The sequence below is a fragment of the Triturus cristatus genome, chromosome 2_1, assembly GCF_964204655.1.
Source record: "Triturus cristatus chromosome 2_1, aTriCri1.1, whole genome shotgun sequence".
Lineage (NCBI taxonomy): Eukaryota > Metazoa > Chordata > Amphibia > Caudata > Salamandridae > Triturus > Triturus cristatus.
Window position 1 is genome coordinate 685,662,340 of NC_140581.1, and position 19,016 is coordinate 685,681,355.

Sequence of the window (19,016 nt, forward strand, 5' to 3'; positions counted from 1 at the left end):
CTACACTACACTCTACTACCACTCTCTACACTACACTCTACTACCACTCTCTACTACCACTCTCTACTACCACTCTCTACTACCACTCTCTACTACCACTCTCTACTACCACTCTCTACTACCACTCTCTACTACCACTCTCTACTACCACTCTCTACTACCACTCTCTACTACCACTCTCTACTACCACTCTCCACTACCCTCTCTACTACTCACACTCTACCACTCTCTACCACTCTCTACTACACTCTACTACACTCTACCACTCTCTACTACACTCTACCACTCTCTACCACTCTCTACCACTCTCTACTACACTCTACTACACTCTACTACCCTCTCTACTACCCTCTCTACTACCCTCTCTACTACCCTCTCTACTACCCTCTCTACTACCCTCTCTACTACCCTCTCTACTACCCTCTCTACTACCCTCTCTACTACCCTCTCTACTACCCTCTCTACTACCCTCTCTACTACCCTCTCTACTACCCTCTCTACTACCCTCTACACTACACTCTACACTACACTCTACACTACACTCTACACTACACTCTACACTACACTCTACACTACACTCTACACTACACTCAACACTACACTCAACACTACACTCAACACTACACTCAACACTACACTCAACACTACACTCAACACTACACTCAACACTACACTCAACACTACACTCAACACTACACTCAACACTACACTCAACACTACACTCAACACTACACTCAACACTACACTCAACACTACACTCAACACTACACTCAACACTACACTCTACACTACACTCTACACTACACTCTACACTACACTCTACACTACACTCAACACTACACTCAACACTACACTCAACACTACACTCAACACTACACTCTACACTACACTCTACACTACACTCTACACTACACTCTACACTACACTCTGCTACCACTCTGCTACCACTCTGCTACCACTCTGCACTACACTCTACTACCACTCTCTACTACCACTCTCTACTACCACTCTCTACTACCACTCTCTACTACCACTCTCTACTACCACGCTACTACACGCTACTACACGCTACTACACGCTCTACTACCCTCTCTACTACTCACACTCTACTACACTCTACACTACACTCTACACTACACTCTACACTACACTCTACACTACACTCTACACTACACTCTACTACACTCTACTACACTCTACTACACTCTGCTACCACTCTGCTACCACTCTGCTACCACTCTGCTACCACTCTGCTACCACTCTGCTACACTCTACACTACACTCTACTACCACTCTCTACCACTCTCTACCACTCTCTACCACTCTCTACCACTCTCTACTACTCTCTACTACTCTCTACTACTCTCTACTACTCTCTACTACTCTCTACTACTCTCTACTACTCTCTACACTACACTTTACACTACACTCTACACTACACTCTACTACCACTCTCTACACTACACTCTACTACCACTCTCTACTACCACTCTCTACTACCACTCTCTACTACCACTCTCTACTACCACTCTCTACTACCACTCTCTACTACCACTCTCTACTACCACTCTCTACTACCACTCTCTACTACCACTCTCTACTACCACTCTCTACTACCACTCTCTACTACCACTCTCCACTACCCTCTCTACTACCCTCTCTACTACCCTCTCTACTACCCTCTCTACTACCCTCTCTACTACCCTCTCTACTACCCTCTCTACTACCCTCTCTACTACTCTCTCTACTACTCTCTCTACCACTCTCTCTACCACTCACTCTACCACTCACTCTACCACTCACTCTACCACTCACTCTACCACTCACTCTACCACTCACTCTACCACTCACTCTACCACTCACTCTACCACTCACTCTACCACTCACTCTACCACTCACTCTACCACTCACTCTACCACTCACTCTACCACTCACTCTACCACTCACTCTACCACTCACTCTACCACTCACTCTACCACTCTCTACCACTCTCTACCACTCTCTACCACTCTCTACCACTCTCTACCACTCTCTACCACTCTCTACCACTCTCTACCACTCTCTACCACTCTCTACCACTCTCTACCACTCTCTACCACTCTCTACCACTCTCTACCACTCTCTACCACTCTCTACCACTCTACTACCACTCTACTACCACTCTCTACTGCCCTCTCTACTACTCACTCTACTACTCTCTCTACTACTCTCTCTACTACTCTCTCTACTACTCTCTCTACTACTCTCTCTACTACTCTCTCTACTACTCTCTCTACTACTCTCTCTACTACTCTCTACTACCACTCTCTACTACCACCCTCTACTACCACCCTCTACTAAACTCTACTACCACTCTCTACTACCACTCTACTACTCTCTACTACACACTCTCTACTACTCTCTACTACTCTCTACTACACACTCTCTACTACTCTCTACTACTCTCTACTACACACTCTCTACTACTCTCTCTACTACACTCTACTACACTCTACTACTCACTCTCTACTACTTACTCTACTACTCTCACCTACTCACTCTCTGCTACACTCTGCTACACTCTACTACACTCTACTACACTCTACTACACTCTACTACACTCTACTACACTCTACTACACTCTACTACACTCTACTACACTCTACTACACTCTACTACACTCTACTACACTCTACTACACTCTACTACACTCTACTACACTCTACTACACTCTACTACACTCTACTACACTCTACTACACTCTACACTACCACTCTCTACTACCACTCTCTACTACCACTCTCTACTACCACTCTCTACTACCACTCTCTACTACCACTCTCTACTACCACTCTCTACTACCACTCTCTACTACCACTCTCTACTACTCTCTACTACTCTCTACTACTCTCTACTACTCTCTACTACTCTCTACTACTCTCTACTACTCTCTACTACTCTCTACTACTCTCTACCACTCTACTACCACTCTACTACCACTCTACTACACTCTACTACTCACTCTACTACTCACTCTACTACCACTCTCTACTACCACTCTCTACTACCACTCTCTACTACCACTCTCTACTACCACTCTCTACTACCACTCTCTACTACCACTCTCTCTACTACACTCTACTACACTCTACTACTCACTCTCTACTACACTCTACTACTCACTCTCTACTACTTACTCTACTCACTCTCTACTACACTCTACTACTCACTCTCTACTACTTACTCTACTACTCTCCTCTACTCTCTGCTACTCTCTGCTACTCTCTGCTACTCTCTACTACTCTCTACTACTCTCTACTACTCTCTACTACTCTCTACTACTCTCTACTACTCTCTACTACTCTCCTCTACTCTCCTCTACTCTCTGCTACTCTCTACTACTCTCGATTACTCACTCTCTACTTTATACCTCTCTCTACTACTCTCTACCTCTACACCTTTACCTCTCTACACGCACACATATGCACATTTATATGCATATGCATTTATATATGTGTGTATGTGTGTGTGTGTGTGTGTATATATATATATATCTGCATATCTATATAAATATAAATGCATGCATACATATACATGTACATATATGCATGCATATGCATGTTATGTACACGAAAGTTTGAAAATCACTAATACAAGCAAAGCTAAAAAGCCACCTAATTACAAACCGAATTGCTTTAACTTAAACGAGGGAGAGACCTATTGCATTTTCAATGATTGTTTACTTTTGTTCCATCAAGAAGGCATTCAGATGTGTCACACATTTGCCATAAATTCTGAATGTTAGCACTCTAGTTGCTCATTAGGTCACTGTAGTAAAGCTACTGCTCACCAGGGAAGTCTGCTGCTGGTATTCAAAGTGCATGTTTCAGTCTGCATGTCAGAATTTTTTTATGACATAAAAGAGGATTTGAGAAGTCAAAATGTGCCCTAATTTTTCTTTCTGCAGCACTAATCATAATTTCTATGGCAAAATGAACCCCCTCATTCTGTTCCTTTGCAAATTAAATGTTTTAAGTGTTACCACTTTATTCCAATCAAGATGGCTTCAGGTGTGCCATACTTTTGTCATAAGTAAGACTGTTAGCGCTTTAGTTGTTCTTTAGAACACTCTGGGACATTCTGTCATTGGGCTATCACCGCCAAAACCAACCTCCACGAAGGATTAAAGGCTGTCGCCGACTGGATGAATAACAGTCGCCTGAAACTTAACTCAGACAAGACAGAGGTTCTCATCCTTGGTTCCACCCCCCCCGCCTGGGACAACTCTTGGTGGCTAGCTGCTCTGGGAGCCGCAGTGACACCCACCGACCACGCACGCAACCTGGTGTTTATCTTGGATTCATCGCTCTCAATGACCCAGCAAGTCAACGCCCTCCCCTCTTCCTGCTTCAACACCCTCTGCATGTTTTGCAAGACATAAAGATGGATCCCCACCGGAACCAGAAGGACGGTCACCCAAGCCCTTGTCAGCAGCAGACTGGACTACGGCAACGCCCTCTACGCAGGGCCACGGCCAAACTCCAGAAAAGACAGAACGCCTCCGCACGCCTCATCCTCGACATCCCCCGCCACACCCACATCACTGCCCACCTGAAAGACCTGCACTGGCTCCCAGTCAACAAGAGGATCACCTTCAAGCTCCTCACCCACGCTCACAAAGCACTCCACAACGCCGGACCAGCATACCTTAACAAACGTCTCCCCTTCTACACCCCGAATCGCCAGCTTCACTCCGCTGCCTTCGCCACCATCCCACGTATACACAGAACCACCACCGGCGGCAGATTCTTTTCCTACCTCGCCGCCAAGACATGGAACACCCTCTCCACCCATCTGCGATAGACGCAGGACCTGCTGACCTTCAGGAGACGTCTCAAGACCTGGCTGTTCGAGTAGTATCAGCCCCCCCATGCCTTGAGACCCTCACGAGTGATTAGTGCGTTCTACAAATGATTGATTCTCTGAAGAACCCTTGGTTATTACATAAGTAAGGTTGGAACAATAAAAATCCAAAGGGGAGAGGGGGGGGGAGAGAGAGGGAGAGAGGGAGAGAGGGAGATATATATATTTCACAGACTCCCTTTTGAACTCGGAGATCAAATCTCTAGAAACAGAGGCCATCTTATCAGCCAATTTGCCTGAACAACAATGGGCATTAATAGCGAAAGATAGCAAAGAAATAATACACAGTTAATACTCTAATCAGTGAGAAAACTATCCTGAAGGACCCCACACTCGAACACAATTCTCTGTACAACCGGTTTCACTCGCAAGAATACAAGAGTCCTACCCACTTGACACATCCTTCTGGTTTCCCCCTGTTTAACACTTTGGTAAGAGACTACTTCGAACACTAAAGAAATGTGCTAAAAAATATAACCCCCACCCCGAGACAGGGCCTGTTTGATGGGGGATAGAAATTGCCGATTATGTACTTTGTATTTATTATCTTTTTTTTTTTTTTTTTTTACAAAATGCCTTGTACAGATTGGAATCTGTGATTAAGTAGACCGTAGCCTGCAGTGGTTGACGTAATAAGATTATAAGTGACCAGTAGGGATTGTTTATCCAAGCTTATTTTATAAATGTACTGATGCAACAGTCATACTTAATGCTGCACCACTTTACCTCGCTTATGATTTAGTAAGAAATGAGTACATGTTTATGCTTACAGGACCTTCATGTTTACAGTTTAGCAACCTAGGTTAAAGTTGCAGTGTTCTGTAAAACACGCCCTGTTATGATTAATGATAAATAGTGTGATAATTAGGTCTAGAAATATGTGAATGTCATGGGTTAATGGGTGTACTTATGAAGAAGATAGACTCAACTGACTTTCAAGTATTTCAGAATAATCCATGTTGCTATGTTCACATGTTGCCGAGGACATGCCACATTCTGTTGCTACCCAGTAACTCTTGGACCTTGTTGCTGCCTAGATACAAGCAAACCAACTGGAGTGTTATTCAGCTGTGTTCTCAGCATATAGGCTGAACAACCGTGGCTTAGCCTGGTCATCTGCTTATCCCCTCCAGCAATTACAAGTCTGATCTCACTGTAAAGCACTATAACTACAGTAGTTTAGCATGGGCACCTGATGGTACAAAACGTTTCACTACGAGATAAAATCAGTATTTATTTCTATTACATAAATAATGCTGCTACTTCCATGCTGCTAGTCTAGTAGACCCCAACGAAAGAAGATCATGGCCATCTGATATCACTAGAGATATTGTTCCTTGCCCTTTTAAGTCCTACGGAAGAAAGATGAACTTACCAGTGCAACTCAGTACAAAACCTTGTGCAGTGCCTGACACTGACTATTGTAAACTGTTTTTCCTTCCTTAGGTTGACTATTGCTTTTTTTGCCATTTCTGGCTTGGATATGTTAGACGCTTTGAAGGTGGTGAACAGTGCCGAGATTATTGAGTGGATTTATTCTCATCAGGTTCTCCCCGCAGAAGACCGTGAGTGTGCATTTTTTCTCTTCACAATTCAATATTTCATTGCTGTTTCTTGTTTTTGGAGAGCTGTAGCATTCTGTCTCCTGGCTGTTTGGTTATTTTTTTTATGAGAATAAATAGTTTGTACTGTTATATATTTTTTGGTTTCTGTTGATTTAGAAAGAGTGGTTTGCCTGAAGCTTGGAAGAATCCCTTTTTTAGGTCTCGCAGACCCAGCGTTGCAGCGCGCATGTGCTGCTAGGTCTGCGAGGCTTATTGTAATCGAGGAGATTTCAGAAGTGGAGTTGAAGCCCCGCCCATCATTTTGATTGTCTGGTGTCACCGTTTATGCTAAACCTTGGCTGGTGATTCAAAATGAGTCTTCTTTGTTACCGCCCTGTCTCCTTCTCGGACAGCCCATCCGGACTGGATTTTTTTTACTTGCGGCGTTATACCGTCTCCTTCAATTAGTGGGTAAGCACTTTTTTATTCCATTCGCGCAATGGCAACGGCTTGTTGAGTGTATGTTTCGGGAGACAGGTTCACGGTGCACGAAGCTTCGCAGAACTGACGTTTCTGTCTTGCAATAGTATAGCACACAGTTATCCTTGCAACGCAGGCTTCACTGATTGCCGTTTCGCTACACTCGTTATCTTTGGTTCAAGCGCCTCGTTTGTATTTGTATTATTTATTTATTTTATTGAGGCACGGCTTCCTCCCGTTTTTGTTGCGCTGTGTGTGACATGCGCACCACCATGGCTCTGTGGAAGCTGGATTGCCGTAAGAAGCCCTCCGATCCCCTTGCACGGTAGAGTAACTGCTTTCTTTTGCACGATGTTTATTAAACTTTCTAACAATTAATTGTCCTGTTACGCTAAGCTTGGTGCACGCGCGGCTAATCTTAGACGGCAATCGTAACTTCGGCTTCCTCCCGTTCATTTTCGTTGTGCTGTGTGTGACATGCGCACCACCCTCCCACCATGCACCCACCCTTAACCCCTTCTTCCCTTTTGCTTCTCAGTGCCCCATCTCCCCCGTCCCCATCGTGAGCACACTGGGAGTGTGTTATTTTCGTTACACAACAGTGTAGAGAAAGCGTTTTTACATTATATTTAAAGAGCCTCATGTCGAGTCTCTCTTCCAGAGCCTCTCCCTTCCACCCTTCACAACATCCACACACCACACATTAAACATGGTAAATTTTAGCTGCTATCTGCTCAGCCCGTGTTTTAGTAATGATTGCTTTTGCTCTGTTTTAACACTATGTTTTGTTCTTGTTTTATTTTCGACGCGCTATGCACGCTTTCAGTTTTGTTTTCCTTTAACAATGGCAGCGGATGCTGCCACTCCACTAGAGGGAGGCCTGGGTTTTTTAAGTTTGAGGAGCGAGTAAGACAGATGGGTTGGATGTTATAGTGGGAACTGGTGTAATGGTCAGGGCTGCTTTGGTTCCACTAGTGGGTCACATCACAACCCTGCACAAATGCTATAGTGTGTCAGAAAAGTCTATACTGCATTGCAGCTCTTCGATCACACTGGTGACTTCAGTGGACACATCGGGTGAGCGGTGCACAGAAGCGTGCACAGAATCTTCTCACACCTGCACAGTTGTATATGAAGAGAAGAGGGATTTATTATCGTCTCTTATATCGTCATGAAAAAACCTGGCATGCGCCTTCTCTGCTGTGATCTCTCGCTCGCTCTTCCCCTATCTCTCTCTCTCCTCTACATTCTTTCTCCCCTGTCCTTCCCCTGTAATTACCAATCATTTCTCTGCATCTCTCTTCCTGCTCTAATGGCTGAGGCGGAGCTCAGAAGCTCTCCATTCTCCGTTTTGGATCCTCCATGATTAATCTCAGCCACTGATAACTTCTCCGGGCCGCAATGCAGTCCATCTGTTTTTTGGTTACCGTTCCTTTACAAACCTGGGAAAAACAAACAAATCAACCTCGGTCCCTATGGAATAGGAAGAGTCAAGTCTGAACTCACAGGCTCGTCCCTTCTGACCCGTTTTACTTAGTTGTTGGGCCTTACCAATGAGGTCCAGCGCGAGCCCTAGGCACTCTCAGCTAAGTGACACATATCTGGCTTTACCCGTCGCACTTAGGACGTGTCACTTAAACAGATGGTTAGAAAGGCTTGAATTAAGCTAAGCCACATTTCAGTACATCGTATTTCTCTCTGAACTTTAGCACAATAAACTCCGTATTGTAAAAATATTTTCTTAACTGAAAAAAAAACCTGTCTTTCCAGGCTGTTTCCGGGTTTAGCAGTTTGCTACCGATATGAGCAGTTGTTTATAGTGAGAGGTATGCAGTGTTTGCTTTTGCATGCTCTTACCAGGACTTTATCGATGTAAAGCATAGTGATTTAAGTGCTGAGCTATTCAGCTAACCTGCAACTAAAAGTTCAAGTATGGTAAAGACCTATTCTGCCATTAATCCGAGGTTGGTAAAATATGAACTGTTGAGTTGGGTGATACGGACACCTGTTATTTCACAGTACTAACAAACTGGTGAAGAAAGCAGGCCATGATCATCAATCCAGTACTCGATGCTGATAGTATGCTTAATATATCAAACGTAAAACAACCTCCTCTTCTGCTTTCCAGCAAGTTCATGGGGTATAGAATTCTCTAAGGCACATAGAGAGTTTCTGTGTAAACATGAAACTACATTAAAAAAATAGTAACCTTTGGGATTCTAATGAACCCATTCTTAAGCCGTAGATCTAACCTTGGTTTAGGAGTAAAACTGTACAATTAATTATAGTCAATCGGCCCAAAATATTGTTACAGAAAAGGTAAGACTCAAGCAAGAGTAAGATATATCCTTTTCAGTCCAAAAACAGACTAACATGTCCACTGCTCAAATTAATTTCATATTTCCCCAGACTAATTCACAACTAATCCTTTTTTGGTTCTGAAGTAGCGTGCTGCTCGCCTAAAAGAGCTTAGACACCTCATCAGGAGTAGCAAGCACTTTATAAATGCTTTGTACTTATAGTCCTTGCTTACAAGAAGCAAGACTGGCAGCAAAAGAGGCACAGTTACTGCCAGCCTGGCTTCTTGTAAGCAATGACTATAAGTACAAAGTGCGTGTTTAAGCACTAATTGTAGCCTTTCAAAACACATACATGAAATGCATTGCCATTTGCAATGCCAATAGATCAAACTCTGGCAAATGCGAGACCTATTGCATTGCAAATGCTTGTTAAGGTCAAGCCTGCGTGAGCACATGCGCTCTGGCTTGGGAGACGCTGTTGCATTCAGTAAGGGGCTTGCATCCGCCTATTGAATACCCTTTCATTGGCCCATTTGTCACTCTTCTTTTCTGCCTCCTACTTTCCCAGTACGTGCCTTGGCGTCACTTCCTATTTCGTCTGGGGCGCATGGCCCAAGCACAGATGTATTTGTTTTAATTAGTGTCCCTCTGCTAATCCCGCTCTGATTCGGGTACTGTTTGCTCGTCTTTCTCTATCCCCCCTCCTCACCCGCTAATTATTCGCGTTTCTTTAAGTTATTAGTGTATCTTTATGTTGCTTGTGTTTCTTCGTCTAATTTTATATAGAGAGAGCTACCTTCTTGTCCTAGCCAAGGCTTCGTTCGCAGTAGGAATGATGGTGAAGCATTTCATGGCTAATTACAGATAACAAAATAATCTATGCTTACAATTAAGGCATAATAAATAATGCATCCTGCTGTAGTTTTTAAATAAAAATAAATGAATATAGATCATTATCGTATCATATTCAAACTGGCACAATACTTTGCAACTATCAAGCTACTCCAGAGCGTTAAGGAATACAGGTTGGGAACTGGAATAAACACTATACACCGTATGCCCACTAGGTGGCAGCAGCGTTCCAGACGTAGCATCCGAGCGTCACAAACTGATAGTTTCACATCTATGCAGGTCCTAAGTGGAAAATATAACCTGGTTATTTCTGCAGAAGCAAGCTCTTCAAAACAGTAAATCTAATTGTAAGGAAAATGTATATACTACATACTTCTATAGACCCCTTTTCAAATGATAAAATGCTTGTATTGTCCTGTAATGCGTTTTGGTACACTGGGGTACTCCTGAACTCTTGAGTTAGGTCCCGGAATAAAACTAGTTTTGGATGGGTCGCATATTCTCGACAGTTAAGGAATTCGAAATCTCAGTTTCTCTGCTGCTTCTTAAATATAGAGAATTAGAATGATTTTCTTTGTTCGGTGGGCGGGAAACACCCAGAATAAATATGTAGTCATTAGAGTAACATTTTTATACATTTGTCTACAACACTGTACTCTACACTACTGCACTCAATGCCACTCTACTCTGCACTCTACTCCATTGCACTCTACAGCACTCCACTCAATGCCACTCCACTCTATATCTCTCCACGCCACTGTACTCTACACCACTCTGTGCCACTGCACTCTACACCACTATGCCACTGCACTCTGTCACGCTACTATGCACCACTCCACTTTGCACCACTGCACTCTATGCCCCTGCACTCTACTATGAACTACTCCAATCTATGCCACTGCGTTCTACAACCCTGCATTGTACACCGCTCAAGTGTGTAGCGCTGTACTCTAAGTACACACAGGTGTGGCCCGTGCAGGTAAGAGAGATGGAGCAGGGTTGGACAAACGACCACTAGGGAAAATTTAAATAAATAATCAATTTTCCCTCGTCGTCAGTCAAAATACCCCCACACCCGGCCCCACAGCTCTTACCTGCACGGGCAACTGATGCATATACATTTTTCTATGGCACTCTACTCTGCAACAGTGCCCTCTCTGCCACTGAACTCTACATTACTCCACTCTTCATACTGCACTCTACACCACTGCAATCTTCAGCACATCACTCCATGCCATTGCACTCTATGCCACTCCACGCCACTATACTCTTCTCTGCACCACGCTAGGCCACTCCACTCAACACCACGCTTCTCTACACCACTCCACTCTACGCCACTCCACGCCGCTCTATGACACTGCACTCTCCTCTGCACCACGATACGCCACTGCACTCTTCGACAATGTACTCTGCAACGCTGCACTCTGTGTCACTGAACTCCACACCACTCTGCACTATTGCATTCTTTGCCAGTGCACTCTGTGCACTCTACTCTGCATCACTCCACACTGTAGCATTCCACTCTACACCACTGCATTGTATGCCACTGCACTCTATGGCACTATAACACAATATGAGTATTCGTAAAGTGCACATTCACTCGTAATAGGGTATCTTGGCGCGGAATAACAGATGTTTATTGTCACCCAACTCGATGGTACTCATTTTATAGACCTCAGATGGATGAAAGGCTGAGTGGACCCGCCAGGATTTGAACCTGTGACCATGAGGTCGAACACAGGCTCCTGCAGGGGATGCATTAGTCCACTGAGCCACTAGACTTTACTATAGTCTACTGTCACTCTACTCTATGACCCTCTATGACACTGCACTCTACTCTAAGCCACTGCACTCTGACACTCTACTCTGCAACAATGCACTCTGTCACTGAACTCTACACCACTCTGCACTATTGTATTCTTTGCCAATGCACTCTACACCACTCTACTCTGCATCACTCCACTCTACTTCACTCTGCAGCATGCCACTCTACACCACTGCATTGTATGCCACTGCACTCTATGGCACTATACTCTAGTCTGCATCACTCTATGCCACTCTGCACCACTGCACTCTGCACCACTCTTCTCCTCTCTGAACCACTGCTCTCTACCATGCAACACTGTACACCACGCACTCTACGGCGCTGCATTGTGCACTGCTGAATTCTATGGGGCTTCACTCTACGCCACCAGACTTTACACCACTTTACTCTGCAACACTCTAAACCAATGCACTCTACACCAGTTCACTCTACGCCATGCGACCAACTGTATGTCACTTCCATACATGGTACTTTGTGCTCTTCCACTCTACTTCACGCCATTCCACCCTACGACACTCCACGACACTCTCCTTTAGAGCACTTACTTTTAGCCATGCTGAACAGCAGCCACGCTGGTGTTTAACATTGCTAAGCAAAACCAAAGGGGATGATGGACGGAGTGTTGAACATTGCAAGCGCTCACCCCCAGTCAACTGATCTGGGTTTAATCCATCATCATTCTTTAGCTCACTCCGCCACCCCACTTCAGACATGGCCATATGCAAATCAGTCTGACCCTGTGCCTCATGGGAACAGTCCAGCCCGAACTGCCAAGCCATGTCTTCCCTGGACTGGAAACGAGCATCCTGCGACCGGTTTCTGGCTAATCAGCCGTCATCAGCCAGGCTAGCTAGAATCCAGTGGCAAAGTGAGCAAGGGACCCGCGTCTGGGCATACCCTGCCACCTTAGGGCGAACAAAGCAAAATCAAAGGGGATGATGGACGGAGTGTTGAACATTGCAAGCACTCACCCCCAGTCAACTGATCTGGGTTTAATACATCATCATTCTTCAGCTCACTCCGCCACCCCAGTTCTCATATTCACAAAATGGGTAATAAATTGCCTTCACCCTTGTGACGTTGTCAGCAGCTCCACAAATATAAATAATCCGCTGAATAAGCACTACCTTTTCATATTGCAAAATGTTTGTGTCTCGTATAGCCAGCCTATAAATAAGATTTCCCAGGTTCCTGATTTATTCATAGAAAACATGTTCTTTCTGGGGTTCGGTTTCTCGTTCACTAGACTTGTCCTTCCCTCTTCCCTCAACACACTTGTGCCTCAGCATCTTCTTCCAATGGTATACAAAAGATATATCCAATTCAATTGTTCCTTCATGTAGAGCATGGTTAGTTCCCACCATACATCTGTAGGACATCCCACCACTATGCTTGCCTAGCACCAGGTGTGCTCTTGGGGCGACCCTACCAGATAGTGCAACAGTCTAGTTGATAAAGACCTGTTCTCAGTTTACTAAGAATTTACAGTGGGATTAAAGCCCACCCACTGATTACCATAGGCTGGCTTTATTGTCTTTCTCATTTGATGGCTGGTCTTGTGAAGAAATAGGCTGTATTATGTGATGCCGTTGTGCAACCTCACCATATAAAACACTTACCAACCCTTTAGGGCTTATAGGTCAAACCTTAAGCCCAACCCTGGGTAGCTGTGGCTCTGAACAACAAGGCTTACACAAAGGAACACATGTAAAGCTTTTAAGCAGCACCAAAACAATTGCAGAGTAAATAAGCGAAGCACTCAAGAAATCAGACACCAGTTTTTTTTTTGGTTTTAGTTTTAAACTCCCCTATTTTAAACTCCATTTGGCATTTCGTAGAACGAACATAGTATTAGGGATAATGTCATTATGCTAGTAAAAAGTTTATCTTGATTGACAATCTGTTGTGATGTAATGACCATATTCTGTTGAAACTGCGCACATCGTTGTATGTATTTTTGCGGAGGTAATGCGGTTTCCAGTTGAGTTTCATGAGTTTCCCTGTCACTTTATTACATCAGAAAACTCCTAGGTGGCCTTTCAGCTGTCCCCAGCTTTGGGCCATGAGCCGAAGTTAACCTTTTCTGCTATCAGTAATGGTGGATGAACTGTTGTAGTCATGACGTTTACAACGGTTTGGTTTGTGTGGTAAATTTACTTAATAGATATTTAATCATTAAGTGCCTTGAAGGAAAGTATAGAAGGAGCTCCTGATTGTTTATGGGAACCCTTAAGTTCACTAATTCACACCATTTCCCCCTCAATTCCCCATGGTTTAACAGTGTTTTAATTTCTTATCGAAATACATTGTTGCAACCTCAATGGCATATGGATATCAGTTAGAGCTGCATACTAAATATTACTTTTTAGCCAAATGCATGCCAGTTGGTTTTCCTAGAGCAATATTACCCTTGGCGATGTATTTAACTTGAAAAAAAGTTTTTATTGCCTTTTAATATAGCAGCACGCTGCTTGTGCTGAACACTAGAAGGCATCCTTAGGATGGCTTTACCCAAGGCTGGGAACGTACAGTAGCTATTTTTTCAACGAGGCAAAATAGACATTGCGGCATTCGCATCCACGGTGAGTCACCCAAAGGGTTTTTCTACAAAATAAAAACCTTTTAAATGTTATTTCCACTGAGTATTACGGTAACAAGCCTTAAGACAACTGGAAGAACTATGAGGTCAGGCACATCACACACAGCAAAAATCACACATATGAGGGTAGCACCAGACACAGAAATGTGCTACACAAATATACAGCGAGGATATTTGAGGCCGTAATGGTCCATTTTATAAGAGGGAGCAAGTAATTCATAGAGAAAACCAAGGTTCTGGCTTGGAACTACGAACCAAAGCAACACGCCATTGAAAGATTCGGTGTGTGACTTTTAAATGAAACGTCTTGTCTTCAACATTCCTCAAGTGCATAAGACTAAGGAACCGTGCTGCTGACGTTTATTGAAAGTACTAATTTTAAACTTGGAAAAAAATTCAAGAATACCCCCATGACCGACTTCACATAGGACGAAATGGATATAAACGTCGTGCTCACTGCATATGCGGCCAATATTGTTATTAAATGTGAAGGAAGATTATATTCTGTTAAACAATGAACACAGGAGGTTTTTGTGTATTACAGATTTTTAGCTGAATTACTTTAATGGGGTCTCAGATTTATCGATCATGGAAAATTGGACTATCTGAAATAAAGTGATTTATATCACTCATACAATCTGGCCAAGTAGGGAAGCTGGGATTTGAACCCAGGTTTCCTTGTTACACATTGTGCAGTTCAGCCACTGGATGATTATGTCCTCTGTTTTATCTAGCACCAAAGGACAAGGCATTGTATTCAGGGCCAGATTTTTTGAGTCGATAATAGCGATTTGCTTTGTGACTCGCAATTAGAGACTTGCAAAATTAAATGAAAGGGATGCTCTTGGCACACCACTTCCTCATAGTGACCTTATTTTGCGAGTCGGTAATAGATTACCGACTCGTAACATAGGGTATGTACATGACTGTGCAGCCCGATTCTCCATTTGCAACCGCTAAAAACAATCGTACATCTGGCCCTCAGTTCTTCTGCAAATTACTGTACTGAGTTAAAAAATATACAACACACAAATTGAATAGTTAAGTGTAACAGAAAGCAGGAGTTCCTTTTTAGGTCTTGCCTAGGCAGCGCATGTGCTGCCTCTTGAGAGATGCTGTATCTGGTGTATGGGCATTCAGCACGCCCATCGTTTTTGATTGGTTCCTTCATGTGCTTTTGAAAAATCCTTTCTTTTCATTGGTCAATAGCTTACATTTGTCCCTCCTTTTTCTCTTCTCATCACGCCCTTAAGACTGCCCCTGTTACATGCATTAGTTCACGATGGGCCGTATACATTACTGTTGCACACTACTTTCTCTTTTTCCTCCGCATGTTAATTTCCTGCTCGTGTTTCTTGCTCATAGTTTTAATTGTTATTTGTTTAGAAGTGTGTGGCTTGTATCGATGGCTTCCGTCATTCTACGTGGCTCCGGTCGATGTTGCTATTGGTGCGTCAACTATGCAAACAATGTATTTGACTCGTTTTGTATTTAACAAAGCGAATTTCTTTGAACGAGTCCCCTTTTTTTTTTTGCGGTTTTATAGCACAAACTCGACCATCAAAGAAGCAAACAATGCATTTGCCTTGTTTTGTATTTAACAAAGCAAATTTATTTGGGAGGGAACAAGTACCTTTTTTTCTTTGCAGTTTTTTTGAGTGAACTCGACCAGAAGGTGTCAGAGCTCTTTACATGAGCAAAAGTAGCATTACAGAGGGACACATTTATTCTTGGGTATGGGGAGATTAAGTAATTTTCTAGAATTATAGGATGTTTGAGCCACCCGCCAGACTCCAACTTGGTTTCCCAGCTTCAAAGTTGGCTGCTCTAGTCGTTAAGCCACATTCTCAACTTTCCAGTTACTATTAGACTATAGTTGTAAAATCAAGCTCTAGGGTAAGCGTTTTTTAAAGCAATCATTCACATTAAAAACAGCTGGAAGTTGTTACTCTCATGTATTTACTAATATTGATTACGAACCCTATCTTTGATTGCTAGATTAAAGCTCTTGAAAATGCAAGTATTCCATTGTAACTAGTTGATCTATCCGAGCGGCTTAGAAATCGGCTCTTCTCAAGATTGCTGACTCGAAGGTGGCCATGGAATGTTCTTTAATAGACATTTGAAAGGTGTTGGCCATCTTCAAGTGCCTGATTTTTCGTTTAATTTTAAAACTGTTTTTTTCTGAATTAATTTCAATCTACTATGTTTCAAAAAAAAATATGTGGTGACACAGTAACAAGTGGTGGAAATATAACATATTTGTAATAAACTTCCTATCATAATGTTACTTAGTTCCGCACCTTGGTAGCAGAGTCGAAGCAATCAGGGCAGGGCCGGACTGCCTACTGGGCGTTTTGGCATGCTGCTGATCTAGGGGCTAATTTCGTTGATGGAGACCTGCGTGTGCTTCGAAATAAACAAAGCAAAACTAATTTCGTTTATCACATGCAGGTCCCCATCAAAGAAATCAGCCCCCAGCTCGGCAGCATGCCAAAACGCCCGGTAGGCAGTCCGGCCCTGGAAGCAATGTACCAATGGCAGTCTTCTATGTCTATAGCTCTCCACACTGCCGGTTTCTATTCCTCCTCTGGTTTGCTGGGTCCTCGGAGGCAAGGTGTACTGTGCTGTCTTTCACTAGCCTCTGCATGTTCTACAATGTCCTTGGCTCGCTGTCCACAATTTCTCCCAGTCTTCACTGTGTCCTAACTTCTGAAATGAAGCCTCTGGTGGTGTATGTCCTGGGCGGGCCTGGTGCCGGTAAAGGCACCAAGTGCGAGAAGATGAGGTGAGTCTGAGAGAAGACAAGGTACATTTTCATCCCCATCCTAGCACAGCTCTATGCTCTGGCACCCAATACTGCAGCACAGATGTCCAAAAAGGCACATGCCTCTTTCCGACTTACTAACCGCTGTATCTGCTACATCAGGCAGGGCTTTAATTTAAAGGCATAATTATTGGAAATAGAACATCCATATCCAGCTCCTCTTCTTTTTTTTTTTCCCCACCTTTCCCAAAGGGTTAAGACCAAGAATGCCATCTTTTCAACAAGGCACATATCTTCCATCCCTCACAGTCACATAATATGACCCCCTTGCCTTCCAGAAATACTCCACGAATAGCATCGCCTATCCTAAACCGCCAAATGCATGGTTTCACAACTTACTCCGCCCTCCTTCAGTTTTAGTGTGTTGCCTCATGGTCATCGGCATCCTTTGTTTTTTTTTTAAAGTTCTTTTTATCAGAATGTTATACTTGTACAGCTCCTTGAGACCCTCACGGGTGAGTAGCCGTGCTTTACAAACCCTAATTGATTGATTGATTATAACACTCCAGTGCGCACTGTTTGTTCTGCAAGCTATCTGTCAGCATTTGCATCAGTGTTTTCTCACTCTCCATCCAGTTCAAGAACTCTTATGTCTCTCTGCAGCCCCCGATCTTCTTAACCAGCGAGTGGGTGACTTCACTGTCTCTTTGTTTGCTTCTTTATATATTTTTTTTGTTTTTATGAACCTTCTGCATAATAACCGTTAATAGGAAAAAAAAAATGTATGGACATAAAGCACAGGACGGTTAATCCATCAAAACTCAAACTTAGTTCACCAATTCCAAAGTCAGCTGCTTTACCAGTTACGTTACTCCACTACAAAACATAAGTTAAAAAAAATATCATTTACAATGCCAGTTGCTTTAACTTTCGCAAATGCAAGACCGATTGCATTGCAAATGCTTGTTTAATGTTGCCGTAACTGGCTCACATGGTTTAATTAACCGACCAATTTTAGGAGTGGCTTAACATCTCCAAGACGGCAATCAAAGAATTAATAAAATAAAGATAAATAGGTCTTGAACCCACACAGTGTCTTTCTCATGTTACAGCTCTTCAGTGACACTTATGGAAAGCGCAGCACTGTTTAAGATTGACATTTTGTTACATTACTTTTGAACTCCATTTTCCATGGAAATATTTCAAACAAAAAGCCATGCTTTTGCGTCATATGACTGCTTCGCTGTCCTGCGTTTAGCTGTTTTTGTCTTATAAAAAGTGTGCAAGGGAGCAAGAGAGGCATTGCCTTAAGTGATTGGCTTGACTATTTAAGGGCCAGTCCCCATTCTTGAGGGCAGAGCCTGAACCTGACATTTGTCTCAAGCCTCTCTTGGCTCGCCCATGCTTATTTTGGAACAAAAGAGTCAATGTGGCTACTTTGCCTGCACAAAACTTTCCATCAGCTTCATTGAAATAAAGAAGGCATAATGCACTTATGCTAAGCAAAGGCACCAAATGTGCCATCCAGTGCACAAACATGAACTGTTAATACGATTCATGGCCTGTAAGTCATACCAGTATTGTCGAAGGCATAGAAAAGGGTCAGCATACATTATATATGAGCTAAAGTAACCGCTGCTGTACATTATAATGATATTGCAAGTCACAAAGGAGTTTCATGACCATGTAGAGGAACGAGGCCGAAGGCAGAGTTTTTTTTATAAGGTCATGAACCTCTGAGTTGACT

At 43.3% G+C, this 19,016-nt stretch overlaps 1 protein-coding gene across 2 annotated transcripts in view; it reads left to right on the top strand.

Moving 5' to 3' along the window:
• PGGT1B (protein geranylgeranyltransferase type I subunit beta) overlaps positions 1-19,016 on the top strand; it is a 332,915-nt gene that overhangs the window by 78,647 nt on the left and 235,252 nt on the right. The window contains exon 2 of one of the 2 annotated variants that reach the window (XM_085632623.1): positions 6,349-6,467. The exons of the other annotated variant lie outside the window; for it this stretch is intronic. Coding sequence (XP_085488749.1) covers positions 6,349-6,467 — 119 coding nt within the window. The remainder of the gene's footprint in view (positions 1-6,348; positions 6,468-19,016) is intronic. 2 annotated transcript variants of the gene reach the window in all.